General features: G+C 37.1%; 1 protein-coding gene across 23 annotated transcripts in view; it reads right to left on the bottom strand.

Annotated features, from left to right (window-relative positions):
• Positions 1 to 10,977: 10,977 nt before the first annotated feature.
• Positions 10,978 to 19,963, bottom strand: part of LOC135219782 (E3 ubiquitin-protein ligase lubel-like) — a 238,943-nt gene continuing 229,957 nt past the window's right edge. For all 23 annotated transcript variants that reach the window (XM_064256842.1, XM_064256838.1, XM_064256836.1 and 20 more), the window contains one exon: positions 10,978 to 12,118. In XM_064256842.1, the coding sequence (XP_064112912.1) occupies positions 12,077 to 12,118 (42 nt within the window). In that variant the 3' untranslated portion in view covers positions 10,978 to 12,076. The remainder of the gene's footprint in view (positions 12,119 to 19,963) is intronic.

Here is a 19,963-nt window from a genome sequence, read left to right as displayed (position 1 = left end):
GTCTGAGAATATTGCCACATTTTGTTGCGGACTTTGTCCAAAATGTGTTGCAATCCCAGATAAATCACTCTCAACTCCTTTAAGTTGATGTGCAGGCTTCTCTCCTGTTGGGACCACACTCCTGAAACTTCTTTTCTCCCAAACGGAGCTCCACAACCTAGGTCCGACGCATCAGAAAAGAACTCTAGGTCATGGTTCACAACAAAGAGACTTCCCTTCTAGCAGTCTGTCCATAGGCAACCTTTCCAATGTCACAAATTTTTCTAGAGAAACTAGAGTGCCTAACAAATTCATCCATGTGACTCAAAAGGTTGGGAGAGGCAGGAAAAGATTGCCCTTCTTTAGGCAATCTTCCACTCTTTTTGGGGGTGGAAAAGCCCAAAATGTTTGAGTATCTATCATTAAGGTTCAGTTAGTAATCCTAGGTCTTGCATCAACAGAAGGGTCTTCTGCAGGTTCTTCATGCACCTTTCCTTTGTGGGGAAGCAAAGCAGCCAGTTGTCCAGGTAGAGTGAGATGTTTATTCCTAACAAGTGGAGCCACTTCTTCATTGAGTGAGTACTTGGGTAAAGACTTGTGGGGCTGTTGACAGTCCGAAACACAACACCTGAAACTGAAATGTTTCCTGAACAAAAACCTGAGGTACTGCTTCGAATCTGGATGTACTGGAATGTGGAAGTAAGAGTCTCATGTTGAGAGAGAGAGAGAGAGAGAGAGAGAGAGAGAGAGAGAGAGAGAGAGAGAGAGAGAGAGAGAGAGAATCATCCAATCCCCTTGGTGAATGGAAGTGAGGATGGACTGGGTCATTTCCTTGTGATACTTTGTTTTCTTGATGAAAAAATTCATGGCACTCACATCAAGGACTTGCTCCCATTCTCCTGTAGTCTTGAGAACCACAAATAGTCGATTGTAAAAGCCCCAGGACTCTATACCTTCCACTACCTCTATCATTCCTTTCTTAAGTTAGCTATGTACTTTGGACAAGATACATTTCTGTCTGAGAGGAGTAGGGTTCTTTCACAAACTGCTGAGTAGCCACCACAGGTTTGAGAGAAAAGGAGTCTGGAAATTAGTTGAGTGTAGTCCCTAGGAAGGATGAGGTAAAGGTGGTCTGATGCTTCAGATACTTTGCCCTCATCACTCATGTTAATGAAAAGTTACTCTGAAAGGGTAGAATCAAACAGAATATAAAATTTAGGCCAAAGGCCAATTGCTTGGACCTATAAGGTCGTTCAGTGCTGAAAGGGAAACTGACAGTAAGGAGGTTTGAAAGATGTAACGAGAGGATAACCTCACAGTTGCACTATGAAGCAATTGTTAGAGGATGGATAGCCAGCTAAGGACTGAAGAGATGGCTGCAACGACCCTTAAGTAATGCCAACTTTCTGAGAAACAGAAGTAGTAATAGTAAGTACATATAGGGTGCTCAAAAATAACTTTCTTATCAATACTTACACCTAAAATCTAAAATCTTAGTCACTGTCAATAAAAACCTTATCATTTAAAAGTAAATTAGTATGCAAAGGCATGTGTTCAGGATGATTGATCATACTATCAGTTTTAATAGGGTTAATCTTTGTGCCCCAAAGCCTAATCCACTGATGAATACATGCCAGGTCTCTATTCAAGGATTCTGCAACCACAAACCTAGGCGCAGAGAAGATACAACAGCTAGAAGAGTAGCATCATTGATGTATGCAATCAATTTGTTCTCCAAACTTTGCAACATCTCACTAGTACGTATATAACAAAGGTAAAAAATCACAACCTTCAGGTAAACCTGAAATGACATTACTAAAGGTTCTATGCTGGCCATCAACACAGGCCCTTGAGTTCCTATTAAAAAATCTTTCGAGTGACAGGCCATGATCAGGTTTAGGTTTAAGCATAGTGCTACTCCCCCTTCAGGAAGATGCAGTTACAGAGAGAAGTGGGATACAGCAGGGGGATAAGGAGCAAATGGGTTCTGTGGTGTCACCAAGGGAGTAACCACCATCCAAATGAAGTCAGTAAACACATCTGCTTCCACTTCCCAAACCTAATCCACTGAGGCAAGTCCCATATTACATATTCCTTACAAGGGTAAACCCTTAAGTAAGCTTTCCCCTTGCAAGAAGCACATGCAGTATGAGGGACCATCACTACAGGTAACATGAACTGCCCACAAAAACACACACACACCAAACTGTAGATATGAATACTCATCTACCACCAGTCTTTCAACAAAACAGTTGGGAAGAACAATAGCAAGTCTATTTCTCACCAGCCCAAAGAGAAGTGAAGGCGAGAACTGGTGAGTGAGCGAAGCACAAGACCTTTGAGGTCTTTCAGCAATAAAACATACATTGACAGTTATAAGGTTTGAAAGATATAACAGGGAAACCCTTCCAAGTTGCACTATGAATCGATTGTTAGGATAGGGTGGAAAGTAAGATGGAAGAGAATATGAATGGAGAGGTACAGTGTAAGAAATGAAAGGGGCTGCAGCTAGGGGCCAAAGGCACACTATAAAGAACCTTAACCCTCACAGACCAGGGATTGTATACATATGCGATCACATATACCTTCGGGGCAGTGGACAGGTATCGTAAATATAAGATCAAGATTTGGCACCATCCAGTTTGAACGAATTTTGTGGGAAAAATGTTCCAAGTCCCTTATATCACTATTGCCAACTCCTCAGATCACCCTTAGTGTGTGAATGAGCTTAGAAGCCCTCAGTCTTGGTTGAGGTGGTAAGGGGGAATGTGGTCACAAATTCCCAGCCAAAGATGCGTCGAAAATACTATTTTACAACAAATATGCTAAGAATTTGTTCTGGGTTTTATTTCTTATCTTTTATGATATTGTTTGAGCTGTAATTTCAATTTGACAAAATAAAATAAAATATAAAAATATTAGAAAGATCTCTTATAACTTTGTAAAACTAGCGTATTTTTCATGACTGTCATAGGGAAAAGGGCCTGTAAGGGGTGGGAAATAGTCACTTATAACTTGCCGTGGAAAGTACATTAATTGTTTTTAGAATGTTTTTTATTATACTATGTGAATATACATATCTTCCTCTTTCCATTGATGAATTTTTTTAAAAGTTTTTCTTTTAAATCCTTAAATTTAGCCAAGTAATGGGTGCATGCATTAGCATATATTAGCAAAGACTGTGGGGATTAAGTACGTAATACCTACAGTGCACTGCATGAGGTGCACTGATGGAACTAACCCCCTACAGGGAGTTGGTGAGTGAAGGATACTCCCCCACTCACCCCCAATCTTGACCAGTTAAATCACTTGGTTAACAACCATTTTACTAAGTTTGGTCGGTTTCCAGCTTGCACTAAGGACTTTCCTATAAAAAAAGCAATGGTTTGTATTCCCATAGGAACAAACATCACTGCTCAGCAACACATACCCAAAAACAAATGCTGCAACAAATTAAAGACAATATAAATATAATAGTATTTCTACAGTTTGATATATTCCCTTTTAAAAATGCCTTATATGTAAATCAATGGCCTGTAAGTCTTTTCTTCAAAAACTAGTAATAACAAACACTGACTGGTTGGTTTTTTAAAAGTATTTTTACTGTTACCATTTATCAATTTGTCATCAACAGGCTGCTATGTTTAATTATAGGTCTCTTCAAGTCTCCACCAATGGGTCAACCATATCAGTTAGTGCAATTTCTCAGGTCAGGATGATCCAGTTTCTTTCGTTAGGTAAGGGTAGGTCACCAAGTATGTATTCCAATTTTTCACAAGTTTCCATTATTTTCCCCAAGTAAACCATCCCAATTTCCCACTGGGGACCCCTTTCTTCTCAGATATTAGTGAAAGATTTTATTGGGTTGACCAAACGTTCCATATAGACATGAATATCAATTTCTGCTTGATCAAATAAGAAACTATGAGAAAGACCGTGGTATGATTTCACTTCAAACTTATTACTCAAGGTTGGAGTTTTCAAGTTTCCTTTAATACTGTATGCTTAGAAAGAAAGTCATGCTCATATCTGTTAGAGATATTTTTGCAAACAAATGTTGTAACAAACAGTACTTGGATTTTTTCTAAGTTGTTTGTTTATGTTAACACTGTCATCATAGAGGAGCTCCCAATAAGATTTTGTTTGTTTGACAGCATTGTGAGTAAGGATGGATTACGTATCTGAAACATGTTCTATTATTTTTGCCCAGAGCTATGGGTGAGTGTATAAGTGTCAGTTCAGTCATGGTGTCTTTGGTTTAGTTGTTCATCTTGCTCCATGGATTATTTTGCCTGCATCACTAAATTCCATGCCAATTTCATCCTTTTCCCGCAAACTCTCATTTACTTTTGGATACATTGTGATTTTTATAATTACTTGAAGGTCTCCAGTGCAATTCTTCCTTCAGTTATAGGGAAGAACAGCACTTATGGTATTGCAGTGCAACAAAGTTGCAATCTAAGGTACCTTCTCAGAAGGTTTTCACCTTCAACCACAAAAATTACTACTGTTCGTAAACCATTGGTTAACCCTTCAGTCTAAAAGCCAGTGGCCTTAAACTAGGGAAGATTCTGACCAGTCTGAAGATGTCCTTCTTACTGATAGATACGATTCAGATAAAGTCAAGTTTGTAGAATGTTTTCAAACCAATGTCATGCACTAGAGTGTGAACCTGGTGCCCTAGATTAGATTAAGTGATGAATCTAGGGCTAAGTGAAGGCCCAACATCCTAAGTTAGGTTAAGTGGGGGTTCCAAGATCCCCTTCTCTTTCCAGCTCAGTAACGACACAGCCTCCTAGGCTGGGTTATGTGAGGGTTTAGGTGTGGATGTGGCATCCCAGGTTATGTGATGTGGGGGCAGCCCCTGATTAGGAGAGGATGAAGCTCCCTTGGTTAGGGTAGGTAGGGGGTCTAGGTCTACAGTCAGCCAGGCCTGAAATTGCCACAGCAAATTCGATTGTGAAAAAAACAACCCTATTTTGGCATCCTATAACACAAAAACTAAAGAAGATTGAGCAATGAAATTAAAGCATAACACTCACCAACTCTTTTTCCTCTTAAGCTTATAATAGATGGCATGCCCATGGTGAAGGTTCAGTTCTTCCCACACAGTCATGAGCACAGCAATTAGGTGCTCTATGGCTGACATGTCTTTGTTCACTATTCACTATATTTTTCAGTACTGACTATAAATTTTGAAAAGGAGTTCTCAGGCAAATTTCTATACCCTAGACCTCACAATCATTAAACCCCCAACTAATTTTGAAGTACACACAGGGGTGCCATCTTGTTTGAAAATCTCTGAGTGCTTTAAAGTAATTGTTTAAACGTTTGTTCAACATGAGATATCACACCGTAAAACACATCACCCCCACATCTCAACACCATATCAAAGGAGTGTTGTTTGACAAAGGTGGAAAACGCTTCAGGCCCAAGGGATAACTCCTGGCACCTTCAACATTAGCTTTCCTCTATTATCACTCACAAAAAAAATTGTACTTTCACATATCCATGGTACTTTATGCCACCCTTATCACAACAGCGCTTCTTGGATGCCAGGCAATTCTTTGCCACCACCTTTCCATGGCCAGCATCATGATGCCTTTCTTGAATGGTCCTGATACAGTGAACCCCCATATTCACAGAAAATTCACCTATTCACAGTATTTTTCTTTGAGAAATATCCACAAATTCCTGTTTTTATTTATTTATTTATTTTTTTATTCAGTTTCATCATAAAATGTGATAAAACTTTAAAAAACCAGTTATGAAAATTTTAAGGTGGGGTTTCTTGCGGTTTAACTAATAAAATTGGCAGTTTTAATAGTTTTTATAGGGATTTCAACTATTTGCGGTACCCATCCCCTACGAAAACAGGGGGAATCCTGTACACTTACATTCCCCAATGTTTGGGGATTTTGCTCCTTCAGAAGGAGCCTTACACTTAGGGTTGGATCTACTGTTCGTAAATGTCCTCTGTAAAGCTCTCACTTGTAGGGAATAAGTTGTGACACTGGGCGCCACCATATCAATGAGAAGGAATCTCTTCCCCCCACCACCTTGAACTGTTTCACAACATTTCAAAGTTGAAACTTTTACAAAGGTCTGGGCACTTACTGCCTCAGTAGACAATTCTGCCTTTTATAATTTACAAACTCTGACAATAGTTTCCTTGAAAGAGGAAACCTTTGACATAACTACACATGGCTAAACATAAAAAACTGCACAAGATAACTTGTCTAAACAGGATCAATATATTTAACAACCAATCACCCAGAGTTAACCCATAACTGGTTTATTTTGTCCTTTGGTTTGGGAGTGGTGTGCAGGTGAACCCCAGTTGCCAATTAGTCAGTTTGTCCCATACTTTCTTTTAACGTGATTTTTGGGGGTGTTACTCCTCGGTTCTGAAATTCCCACGCATTTTTAAACAGTGTCAGTGTGTAATTAAGGACCAGGCATTCTAGGTTAGGTTAGGTGGGGGGAGTCTTTGCAGGGTCCTAAACACAAGCAGGCCTGATTGGCATGCTCCAAGGTTGGCAAGCAAATTCTGGCGGGCTTAACTGTGAATATTGTCCACACCGGTGAGGCGATGGAGAGGTGGGCGTGCCCGACGATGCCAGTAGTGTGTTCAGTGCGGTACGATAAACATGGTGCCTACCGCAAAGAAGAAGATATTGTGTAGCATGATAATTGCTTTGTGTGTGATGAAAAAGAAGAAAAAGACGAGAATGTGGTGCAAAGAATGGCCCAGTAAAAGAAATGTATATGGTTAACGTACGTCTGCCAGGGTCGAAGCTCAAGCCATTGAGCACCACCATGGTGATTTTGCTACAAGACCCATCGGGCAATTTGACGGTTTGCCAGTCAAGTGTGCCTGTTAGAGGGGAGGTCCGCCAATCCAGCCCGGTCATGTGGACAGGCCTTAAGATGCTGTGGGGGTCTACAGTAAGGTTACAGACTAGCTAGCCTACTACCACATCCTTCTAGCTTGAAACCATTTCACCATCAAAGCAGGAGCCTTGTTTAGCATAGTACTTGCCCCTTGGGGATGAACATAAAAACAAACAAAAACCAACAAATAGTATCATATCCATACATAATGACCAAGTTTGTAGCTTTACTATTTCTAGACTCAGCCTACTGATTGGCCAAGGAAATGAATGGCACAAACATTCCAAGTACACATTACCTAGGCTATACCTAGGTAGTGCTAGGCTATCCCTAAGCTAAAACTTACATTTTCATGTTCGAAATATAAAATAAACCTGACGGTTTAGGTGGGTACCGCCAACAGGCTCACATACCAAGAACCTACTTGCAAGAAACATAGGCTAGCTAAATGTAATGAAATAGCAACAAAATGGAATAAGTAATAAACTATAGCAATCGGACAGACAATATAGAGTTAACCATAATTACTAGAATTCAATATATCAATACTGAAGCTAAATGAAAGCAACGAAAATTCTCGTTACGAGAAACTGAAAGAAAACGAAGTGGTGCACTTACCGAAGGCCACTCCTTAGCTAGTATACCTATTTGGGGACGCCATGACAGTTCATAGCCTAAGACCATCGAGATCACAAATATCACAACATTTTTTATCCATTAGGTGCAAAACCAGGAGAGAAAAAGTAAAATGTGAACTGTCTTACATAGTTTTTTTTTTTTTGTATGGTTTTTAAGTTTGCATGGAATCATTGGTTATTCAGCAACGGGACCAACGGCGTTACGTGACTTTCGAATTCGAACCACGTAGAGAGTGAACTTCTATCACGTGACATCTCTCACTCCTCAACGAAATGGCCAAGAATCGAACTCGCGACCACCGAGGTGGGACGCCAACACCATACCAACCACGCCACTGAGGCGCTTTGTCTTACATACTAAAGTCACCAAAAATAAAACAGTATTATCAAAGAGGATTACAAGTTCCGCCTTCAGATAAGGCTCGAGGTAAAGTCGCTGTTTGTCCCTAAATTTCACGAATTTCGTCAGTCTGTGACTTCACGTTCACGGCTGAGGCTGAGGAGCACCAGGGAGTAGAGACTTTTCGGAGGGAACACTGTAACAGGTAAAACAGCGCCAAGAATCAAAGCAGTCTTTTTGTTTGAGCCTTCACCATTAATTTGTGGTGTTTGAAAAGAAAATTAATATTATAGCCTCTTTTGCATATTTTTTCTTTCTTTGACAAAACTGAGTTCTTTTGAAACTCAATTGATTTTTTTTTTTTTTATTTTGATCACCCCTCTGAGCCCTTGCAGCATTTCAAATAGAGTTTCTGCCAAGACACCAAATACTGGTGCGCGTAACAAGATACCTTTCTTCTATATAAAATCCCAATACCTTACATAGCGTAAAATAAAATCAAATAAAAATCTTGCAAATGTGCCTTTAGTATAATTGCATATTTGAATCAATGGTATTGAAAAAAATCAGGGTACACTAAATAGAGCACTGAAATCTGACCGTCTATAAAATTATTAACAGGTGCAATACACATGTAAGAAACAATTTATTATATTAAGAATGAGGGGACAAATTAAAAACTTTAAATCGTTTATTAGTCCGAAATTATATTTATACATTAAACATGCTGATGAATTTTCAAATTGTGTATGCATGACATTAGTTATTTCATTCTACTGAACAATTTTACATAAAAAAAAAAATGTGGCGGTGTACATCTGAAAACGCATTATTTCTAGCCTAAAACTGTAATGAAATAGTTTGCACAAATCTACTTATGGTAATTATGTATGCTTAGTTATCTGATGCCACTCTGAGGAGCTTCTATGCTTGACTTGAGTAGGAAAGAAATTTGCAGATTTTTGTTAAATATGTAGTACTCTCATCAAAGGCATTATTATGAAGCATCTTTTCCTTGGTCAGGTAGTGAGTATGTATAGCAACTCTATCATATACATCAGATCACTTTAAGATTCAGCTAAACACCAATTGAGACTTAGCAAGATAATCAATATCACATACATAATATTAAAAGTGTGGGAATTAATAATAATAATAATAATAATAATATAAAATAATAATAATAATAATAATAATAATTTCCTAATGCAATACCCAACTTCATAATAATAATAATAATAATAATAATAATAATAATAATAATAATAATAATAATAATAATAATAATGTAAAATTAAATCACAATAATATGTCTGCTTAATTTAGTTATTTAAAATATATACAGCAATCAGATTGACAAGGAGGACCGTGCAGGTCATCGAAAGCTTTCTGCTGTATATATTTTAAATAACAGAATCAAACAGACATACTATTGTGGATTTACTTTTTCATTTTATTGACTCATGTAATTATGAGTTTTCTTTGAATAATAATAATAATAATAATAATAATAATAATAATAATAATAATAATAATAATAATAATAATAATAATAATAATAATAATAATAATAATTTGTTCTGTAACGTCATCACAATTACATTGTGGGAGTCAACTAAAAATGAAGAAAAAATTATACGATTGTGAAAAAACACAAGATATGGAAACTGGAAGTGAAAGTAGTACACGTAGCAAAGAGGAAATCTAAAACCGAATAAATAAAAGGGCAGGGACAGGCGACAAACCAGTGTAAACATTTGGTAAAAAAGAAAAAAAGAAAACAACAGTTGCTTGATTTTAAGACTGACGCAATATAAATGGAATTCACTCATTTCACAGTGAAAATGAACTATACTACGGAGGTGATCGTTAATACTTGCAGCTATCAGAAAACACTGTGCCTATAAAATATGTACGGTAACTAAGTCAGCCTACAGTAATAAAAAAAAAAAAATAAAAAAAAATTGACAGAGACCGGGTTAACTGATTTAGATATAAACTTAAAGAATATAAGAATGATAAGGAACTACAGACAAATAGGTAACTACAGACACAATAAATAATAAGGAAACAGGACATACAAAATTGAACGGATTGACACCTAAACGGCAAAGGAATAACAGAATCTGGATGGTAGAAATATACAGATACAAGTTACTTATCTTAAACAACAATAAATGAAAGCTCTGCATTATAACAACCCTGGTAATTCGACTTCATATTCCCTTTAGCAATAAACCTCCGTTTTCATTAGTCCTGACAACTTTTTCTTTTATCTGTATATATAAATTAAGACTGGATTTTGCGCTTTTTTCTGCCAATGCAATAAGTAGGCTTATCATCAAAATAAATACAGAACTCTTTTACCACTGAGATTCATTTGCTTAATCAAAACCATGAAATTCAATACCACTGATAGCAATATCACTTTACCATTATTGCATATGCTTTACATGCTTCAGAAATTACAAGAAATTTATTGTTTCATTGTTCCTCGATAAATAATACTAAAGTACGTTATTTAAAATATTGATCTTACAATACTCAGTTCGTTCCCAAATGTCATAAATATGCTGGGTGATGAGATTTTTCTCCCGACAATTAACTTCATCTATATGCATTTACGTATAGCTACAGGGATGGCCCGACTGGCGGGTGGGGGCGGTTACCCCTTTAATGTTGATTTTGAGTTGGTAAAAAATGGACAGTATTACTTACTCATCACACTCAAATTAACAGTTTGTTTTTTGTTTCGTTTTTTTCTTCCCCTTCCAGCTTGCCTCTTTTTTCTTTTTTTTCCGATCAATAACTATAATCTTTATTTTCTTTGCATTATAAAATACCTTGTTGCTGTAAAAAATGTTAACCCTAAATATTTTGGTTGATATATATTATATATATATATATATATATATATATATATATATATATATATATATAAAACATTACCTAAAGGATATATATTGTATCGAGTTCAACTTGATCAAAATTGTCTTTAACCCCCTCAGTCAGCTGGTCCTCAAGCCATCCCTGTATATATATAATATATAGTATTATTATGTTAATATATATATTAATATTATATATATATATATATATATATATATATGAAAATAAAGAAACGTGCAGGACTACAATCCGGTATGTTAATTACAATTGAAATTGATTGCTAAGCCTAAACTGTAAATCACAGCCTAAATATTAACTTTCAGCATATACAATACAGTATGCATGAAATGAAGGCCATGAACGTTTTATCATATCCCTATTGCTGTGAAGTTTAACTGTAACTCATATATATATATATATATATATATATATATATATATATATATATTATATATATATACAATGATGGTAAACAATTTGCTTCAAATCTTGTCAGGCGGTGAGCCTGACTTCATACGCATATATAAGTGATGATAATTTCAATATTTTTAGAACACAAACATACACAGTAGTATTCATGCTAGATTTTTCTTTACAATAACCACTACAAAATGACATTAATATGGTTACTTAAGTTCTGCGCAGTTTGCTAATTCGGGTAAATACACATTCCATACATAATAAACATTACCAAATAGAATTAAATAAAAAGTACCCTTGTAATCCAAAAAATCTAAGGACCCCTAAATTCATTATCTTCATTAGAACGAACGAGCCTTTTGCTTTACAAAATAACCTTTAATCCCCTTTGTTGTTCAGATATGAAAAGGCCTTACTTATATAGTACTAGTATCTCCTCTCACGAGCACTGCAGCGTCTCCAGACCTGATGTAGGTGCTTGCTTCTTCTCTTGAGTGTGCGCTCCTTCTCTGAAGAAAGCTTTGTTTCTGAACAGCTCTCTGCAATCGTGGCCCTTCCCTTCTGACTGCATTAAACACGGGTTCTTCAAGAGATCCTTTGCTTAGTGCTGTCATCCTCTGTTCTGCAGCATGCACCTTCTTCTGTTTTGGTGTGGGCTTCCGAAGTGGACCACATAGTGCCTGCTCTTACCATGACTGAGGTTTCTATTATTACACATATAATTCTTCCTCATTGTGGCAGACATTTTCTACTGGTGTGGGCGGAACATTCCCCTGTCCATAGAATCCCCAGCGCACCAACTAGACAAGATATTACGTCTTCCTTGATGGTTATCTAAGAAGATTATCTTCAACTGGTTACAGACTAATCTTGTCCTCCTAGAGTCGATCAGGGAGCTCAACTCCAGCCATCTTGACTACTGCTCGTTACTATCAAGCGGAAGGTGTTCCTTGATGAGCTGTGGAAACAAATTTGAATCAATTAATAACCGATTTCTAAGTCATGGGATCAGATTGAAATTCCATCAGTAGTTCACTAAAATATCCAATGTACACTTCGTCCTGAGAGAAAACGCTTAGATCTTTATTTTCATAACTAATTCTGGACGCTTCACAATATATAAATTGCAAATTAAAGACAGACTTTTAGCCTTCTATACACATGATTCTTGACAATTCGTCAGCCAGTCCATCTGGAGTTCAGATTCTCTAAGAAATGAACAACACAAATCCAAAATGACAGCTACAACCTTCTTTAGGTCAAATAACGGGCTTGAATGTTTTTTTTTCTTTAATGATTACATCAGAATTACTTTACATGACCATATCTCAGTTTTCCAAAAGGCCACTAGGTGCAGTATAACTAACAAGGCACAATTAAATGAAGACAGACCTGAATACAGGATAAAAACTATCCAAGAGAGAGGGAGAGAGAGAGAATTGTAGGCCACCAGAGTAGCCAACTAGTTGTGCCAAAGTATCCAGTTTTAAATACCTGTAGCCTCCTGTTGGCACCACGTCGGCCAGCCATGCATGGTGAAGCAACTGTACTAAGGGTATCAAATGCTTAAGAGTACATACATAATAGAACACATTATGAACCGATTTTATTTTGCTGAACAATTCCTTAAGCAGCCAGAATGGAAGGACTGGGAAGAAAACGGAAGTAGAACACAAATGAGTGTCGCACCAACAAAAGGCTTTGTTGAAACGAGTCTAATCTTTTGATAATGGCAAATATATATATGGTTGGAATCTATTTCCCTTCCCCCCCGCCCCCCGCCTCTCTCTCTCTCTCGTTAAGACATTTTCTTCAATTGAAATGTTTTCGCCGAGATTTTTGTGACCCAGTTTCATTACTTTCTACATTATTTCAAATGTAAAATAAAACTCAGGGAATTATTCTTAACAGCCATTCTTAGCTCTGCTTTGTAGTATTCCGATAAGCCCGTCGAATGGCACCGCATATTTTTTTTTTCGAACATTGGTGTACAGATGAAGGTTCTGTGACTGAATTTTCTACGATGAATTTTTCTGAGACCGAGTTTTCATAGAACGAATTCTCGTATCCAGTATCATATTTGGTGACAGACATAAATCGTTCTCAGTTCGTCTAATACTGTATCCGATAAACCCAGAGTAACGAACGAGAAATAATCCGCTGACTTGTAAACCAGCCACATTCTTAACACCTCGGAGCTATTCTTCAACCTCTCAAAATAGATTGGTTAACCTTGGAGGTGGGGGGGGGGGGGGCGAGTCACGAAAAGCAGAGTTGAAGGGAAGGGTCAAAGACTGATAATTACAACCTTGGTAATAATGGAAAATGACTCGACATAAAAGTAAAGCTTTAACTGAAAAATGTAGTAGAGTTATGCGTTTGTATTACAGTTCGAATATCAAGATTATCAGTCTTGATATTTGTATTATTCTATAATAATAAATTGTGGATTTTATTTTTCAAACGGTAATAAAAGCAAAACATTTCATATACTATACATAAAATTAAAACTTCTGGCTTAATCAAGGGAAAAACTGAGCCCGCATTCAATTAATTAATTAATTAGTACAGTATATAAGATAAATCAAGACATCTTTGGACAGGATAATTCCACTTAATTAATCTTCACTTCAAGGAACGAAAGATGCATTACAAGTAATAAGATTTCTCTAGGAAGAGAATCTACCAAAACAAGAGGAATACATCGCAAGCGTGTCAATCATGCTTTTTAACAATACAGTACTTAAAATCATGCAGTACGTGCAAATCTAAACAACAGAAAATAAATAAGGAATATACTGGGCAAATGCAGTCTGAAAACAACAGAAATAAGAAAATAGACAGTTTGAAACAAGATCGAGAAGAAAATGAAAACTTCAAATACAAGAATGGCAAAACAAACCTGAGCCAGCCACTGCAAAAATGCTGTGACAGCTACCTAATGCTTCTTCTACACATAGTTTACAAAGACGTGTAGTTCGGCCTTAGATTCTCCATTTAAAACTAAGAGCGAAAACTTGGACAAGAAGTAGGATCAGGTAAGAGTGACAGATCAGATGAAAATATTATAACAGAAAATTATTAGTCCTAAAGGAAGAGTTGTTGAGATGGTAAAAACAAAAAAAACTTTAAAATGCGAGACATAAAGGAATGTCCTTGGGTAAATGAGGAAATAAGAAGGAGAATTGACGAAAGAAAAGAACTGAACAAAAGGGAAAAACAAACGCAAATAAAATAAAAACAGTCTATTAAATATGAGTAAGAGAAACGTCAGGAAATCAGTCGAAGAGGAAGTGGTAATCTACAAAAATAAAGAAAATAAAAAACTGAGGTCAACACGGACAAAACTTCAAGGAAACTAGAATGTAAAGAAATTATACATATACAATAAACAAGGCTACATGTAAATAAAATGGGGAAAATGTGAACTAGTTACTATATAAGATATCAATCTATCTATCTATCTATCAATACACACACACACACACACACACACACACACACACACACACATATATATATATATATATATATATATATATATATATATATATATATATATATATATATATATAAACAAAGTTACAGCCACTTAGGAAAATTGAAACACTGGGGATGCTAAGTACTTTCGTCTTATTAGTACTAAGATTGGTCACTGCAACTAAAGATACGCAGAAGCAAGGGCCAATATAAATGGTGGGTACAAGTCATAAGGGAATACAAAAAGGTCAAGAGGTCGCAGAACCGTCATAGATTAAAATCGAAACCTATTTATTGGTAATCCTCTTTATTCTATCTTTCAGTTCCTTCTGGCACATATGTTTTATGACCGGGTGAAAAGGAACTGAAAGATGGAATAGAGAGGATTAGCAATAAGTAGATTTCGATTTTAATTTATTGACAGCTCTTTGATCTCCCGACCTTTTTGTATTTCCTTATGACTTGTACCCACCATCTACGTATATACGTAGGTCCTTGCACCTGCGTATCTTTAGTTGCTGTGACCATGACTTGGTAATAAGACGAAAATAGTTAGCATCTCCAGTGTTTTCCTTTTCCTTCGTCTCACACATACACACACACACACACACACACATATATGTATATAATATATATATATATATATATATATATATATATATATATATATATATATATATATAAAGAAGCCAGGTACTATGTCGTACCTCTAAGTAAATGGGGATACAATCCACAATGAAGTAAATTCCTCTTGTACAAGTAATATATATTTTAAACTACATGAGGAATTTACTTCATTGTGGATTGTATCCCCATATATATATAATATATATATCTATATATATATATATATATATATATATACATATATACATATATATATATATATATATATATATATATATATATATATATATATATATACACACACACACACACACACACACATTACACACATCAAGTTACAGATGTCGTTTAATTCCAATTCGCTCAACTTCGGGAATACCACCGAAGGGGAATTATAACTGATAAACGATTCGATGCCTGGGAAATACAAACGCCCAACCACGGTCTATGAAATAGACCGTGCGCCCAACTGTACGGATCGACGGTAACCATTGGGTTTCAGGAGAATTATAAGCTGATACTGACTCTGCCATACATATGCCCGTTGAATTCAGGTTTCTGTAAACAGAGTAGATATCAACTCACCTCCGCCATGATAGCCAATTGATACGTTTGAAACACGAGGCTATTTATGATTTTTTTTTTTTTTCATCCGATACACCATAAGTTTTTTTTTTCTATTTTCACAAACTTTAAGCTACAAATGTAGCTGCACTCGGGTTACTGCAAACAGCCATTTTCAAAGAGAAAGACTGACTCATTCTCGAGTATCCAAGGGAAACGCGTGTTGTACTGGATGTGACACCGAGTGAAGAGACCACCCACAAGTATTGTAGCCTTCTAGGATAATGTCCCAACCTGCAAGAAGCCACTTTTATTACTGCTGTGCCACCAGTGAGGAGTGCCAGCTCCATGTGTTTGTTGATACCTAAAAAAAAAGCTCATTAGATATCAGCATGATATCTAATGAACCCATGAGGCAAGTGCACCTCTGAAGAGTAAATCTTGAGTGGCAGCTGACAAAGCTTTGCCGGTGTATGTTCAAGAGCTCTTAGTTCTCTCCATAGGAGGGCCTAAATACTCATGGTGCGAAAGGAGTTTATCAAAGATTGTCACACAAGGGGGTGATTCCCAGGATTGCTAAATTCTACATTCTTCCAAAGAAGTGAAGAATTCTGTACTGAAAAGGGCCATTGATGTTAAGGGACTCCTTGAGATGCATAAAATATACTTCAAGAAGTATGTCTCTACATACTTCCTAAAGGGTCCCATACACTCAACGACAATGTCTGTATCGTTCGCAAAAACATTGTTCATGGGCTTGTCTGAATGCAAAAGTGGGTGGAGCTTCGTGTCTGAACGATCTCAGCAGGAATCTGCCACGAACAGGTTGCTGGCTTGCGACTTAAGTCTGTCATACACAGGTCGTTCAATGTATGGGTTTCTCTGCCGATATAAAGCTATCGCGAACGTCTTTTTAGAGATGATGCCATGTCTTCCCGAGACAAAATCTTTGTTCAGACTGAAATCGGTGCGGAGATCGTTCATACTGTCTGAGTAGTCTGTGCGTTTGTCGATAACGACAATCGTTCAGGCTACCCATCATGGGAGGCCCTGACCTTGGCTCTAACTGTGAATTTAACCACCATTCATGCTACAGCAGCAGCTCACTACAAGTACACCTCACGTTTAAGAAATTCTCTTCCTTATATTGTACCCTTCATACTGTAGGCCACAGGACCCTTAGTCATACTGTTACAATGGACATAACAAGAGGCACTGCCAGCTTTCCTCAATAAAAAGCCCTGCAAAATTCACCTGTGAATAAAGCAATACAGCCCAAGATGATATGACCAATCACAAAGGTCGATGGCATTGATTATGGGCCGTAGAATGAAGCAACATGTTAAATACATTCGCGAGTGCTGCATGTTATGTAAACGAACGGAATGCCCCTCTGCTCCTCCTTGAATTCTTCCCAATGAAAAAAAAATGCATTGCAATGGATTTCACAGGCAATTCAGCAGTCTCAGAAAAAATGTATAGAAGGGGTTTATGTTTACCTCATGAATTGCAGTGTCCCACAAGCAGAGGCACTTGATGGTTGTAAAACTCTGGATTTGTGTATACTGCAACAGTCTGCATATTCATGGCTGTTCATTTCTGCTAATACATTATCCTTTTAAACAGTTGTCATCTTTTTAAAGGTAATAAATCAAGAACCTGATGTTCATGATTTCTTAGCTAACAGAGACCTGAAATTTCATTTGAGCCTGAACCGAGTCACTTGGATAGTTGGATATTGAAACGAACCTGAAAAACACAAACTCCTTAACCCTCCCTGGGATCAAGATGACAATTCCACTTGACAGGCAAAAATCTAGATCTATGCCACAATTACATACCACTAAGCGACATCCTCAAACAGTTTCTATAAGCATGAAATAATTGGTATCTTTCGTCACTTCGGGTACTACAGCAATGCAACATTGCGATATCGGGAAGTTATACACCAAACTCGAAGGATCTCATACTTTTAAAGACAGAATAAGTCAGTCCTCCAATGAAAGTCTTCAAACCACTACTGCTCTAGTCATAAGTAAAAAGCACTGACAACTCTCGAAAATCCACAAAGCACTACTGCTGTAGTCTCAAGTGAACAAAGATAATTTTCAAAGCATTGAAAATGGCAGGGTGAACAGAGGAAAAGCGCGGAAAAGCCACTGATTTCTCTTAGATAGCATGCCGAGTATAATTACATAAATCTTCCATGATGGACTCGGACCATATAAAACATCATTACTATATAATAAACTTCACAGCCGAACTCATAGACCAAGGACCATAATCATTACATACTAAGCTTTGAAAGCCGGATGCACAGACCACACAATAAAGCATTTGATTAAGAGATTATAAGCTTTTAGTAACGTTGTTTCAATCTAATCATGAAAAAGTTTTACTATGACCAGTCATGCACATACCTCGTGGTATTTACAATCTAAATAATCTAGTGGCAGTTACAATCCAAATCCTTCCTCTAAAGATTTACTAAAAAGGTAGAATGAACCCAGCTGACATAACCAATCTTTCAAATGAAAAGGAGAAAGAGGAAGGAATCCTGGGAACACTTTCAGCTCGTGGAGAGATTTCTCCGAGCAGTGAGGGTTTCTGGTGCGTTTCTACTGCACTTATTATGCTGTCGTTTCCTTTACTGAAAAGAACCTTGGTATATTAAATTGGAAGACTCCTTCACACACCTTTCATCTCATCATGTACCAAAATCCCAAGCGTCTATAATGAAGCTATAATAGATAGAATATAGTATTTAGGCCAAAGGCCAAGAGCTGGGACCTATGAGGTCATTCAGCGCTGAAATGGAAACTGACAGTAAAATGTTTGAAAGGTGTAACAGGAGGATAACCTCGCAGTTGCACTATGATTCGGGTGTTAGGAGAGGGTGGGAAGGAAGATGGAAGAAAGAGAATATAAACGGAGGTCAAGTAAAAAGAATGTAAAGGGGGTACAGCTAGGGGCCGAAGGGACGCTGCAAAGAACCTTAAGTAATGCCTACAGTGCACCGCATGAGGTGCACTGACGGCTCTATCCTCCCCCGCTGTTCCCTTCGAAAGAAGTTGCATCCTCTTTCATTGCATTGATAGCATTACATCAAATGTAGAAACAAAGAGCACAACTGCTTGACAAAGGAAGGGATAATACAGCACTGGTGGCATGTGCAACGAATCCTTCAGACGTGTTCCTTATAAGAATCTCCAGTATCCATCTCCATTATTGATACAAACATTAACAACTTCTGTTGGTTAAACCACCTTCAGCAATTTCTTTTAGGAACGACCTATCAGTCAGATAAAGAAAGAAAAATAAAAAGAGGAGTGCTACATGAGAACCTCCCCCTAATGAACCGTCTTCATTCACATCAACCCTGAATTAAAGAAATTCGCAGCTTAAGTTGCCAACAATGGAAAAAAGTCATTGTCTGTTAAGATACTGTTCAAATGGAAACTTCAGTTTTCAAGATTTTCGTGGAAGAGTCAGATGATATACGAATTGGGTGATATTCTTCTAAGCTTAACATGTGAAAGCAGGTCACTATTAAAAGGAGGATGAGACGTTGAACCTCTTTTGGTAGTCATAAGTCAAATCCCCTTGCTAGGGTACTGAAGCTACTTCGAGCCTCTCATTATCTGACACTGTACAACATACTGACCATCTAATTGTCTTGGCTGCTTAGGATCCAGGTAAGTCATCTGGTACCTACAGGTTTGAAGTGAAGCTCGCCAAAAATAATCATCAGCCTATAACATTAAATATCCTCTTCTGGAGACTTTAATCATATGTAGTGCTGATAATACTAGTAAGGGAGGAAATTTACTAAGAAGCAGATATTAAGAGAAAACCAACAAAAATCAAGTAATTGAATTCATCCTCATTACCTGGCTTAGTTATGGAGGGGGAGAGAGAGATTTTTGGAATAGCTTGAAATGGCAAGAAAATTAGCTGCAGCATCCATCTGCATAACATGAGCCAGAAGAAGTAAAGAACAGTATTCTGATTTTGACACAAAAGGAGAACTAATGACCTGAATTCAACGCTGACTTATTTAATTAGGAATATCAGGAAAAAAACAATCACAAACATATATGTATACGCAAACTTGCTCTCAGCACCTGTGCTT

This window comes from Macrobrachium nipponense, chromosome 1, assembly GCF_015104395.2.
Source record: "Macrobrachium nipponense isolate FS-2020 chromosome 1, ASM1510439v2, whole genome shotgun sequence".
Classification (NCBI taxonomy): domain Eukaryota; kingdom Metazoa; phylum Arthropoda; class Malacostraca; order Decapoda; family Palaemonidae; genus Macrobrachium; species Macrobrachium nipponense.
Note: the sequence above shows the minus strand (reverse complement) of the source record. Positions and strands in the feature narration are given on the sequence as shown.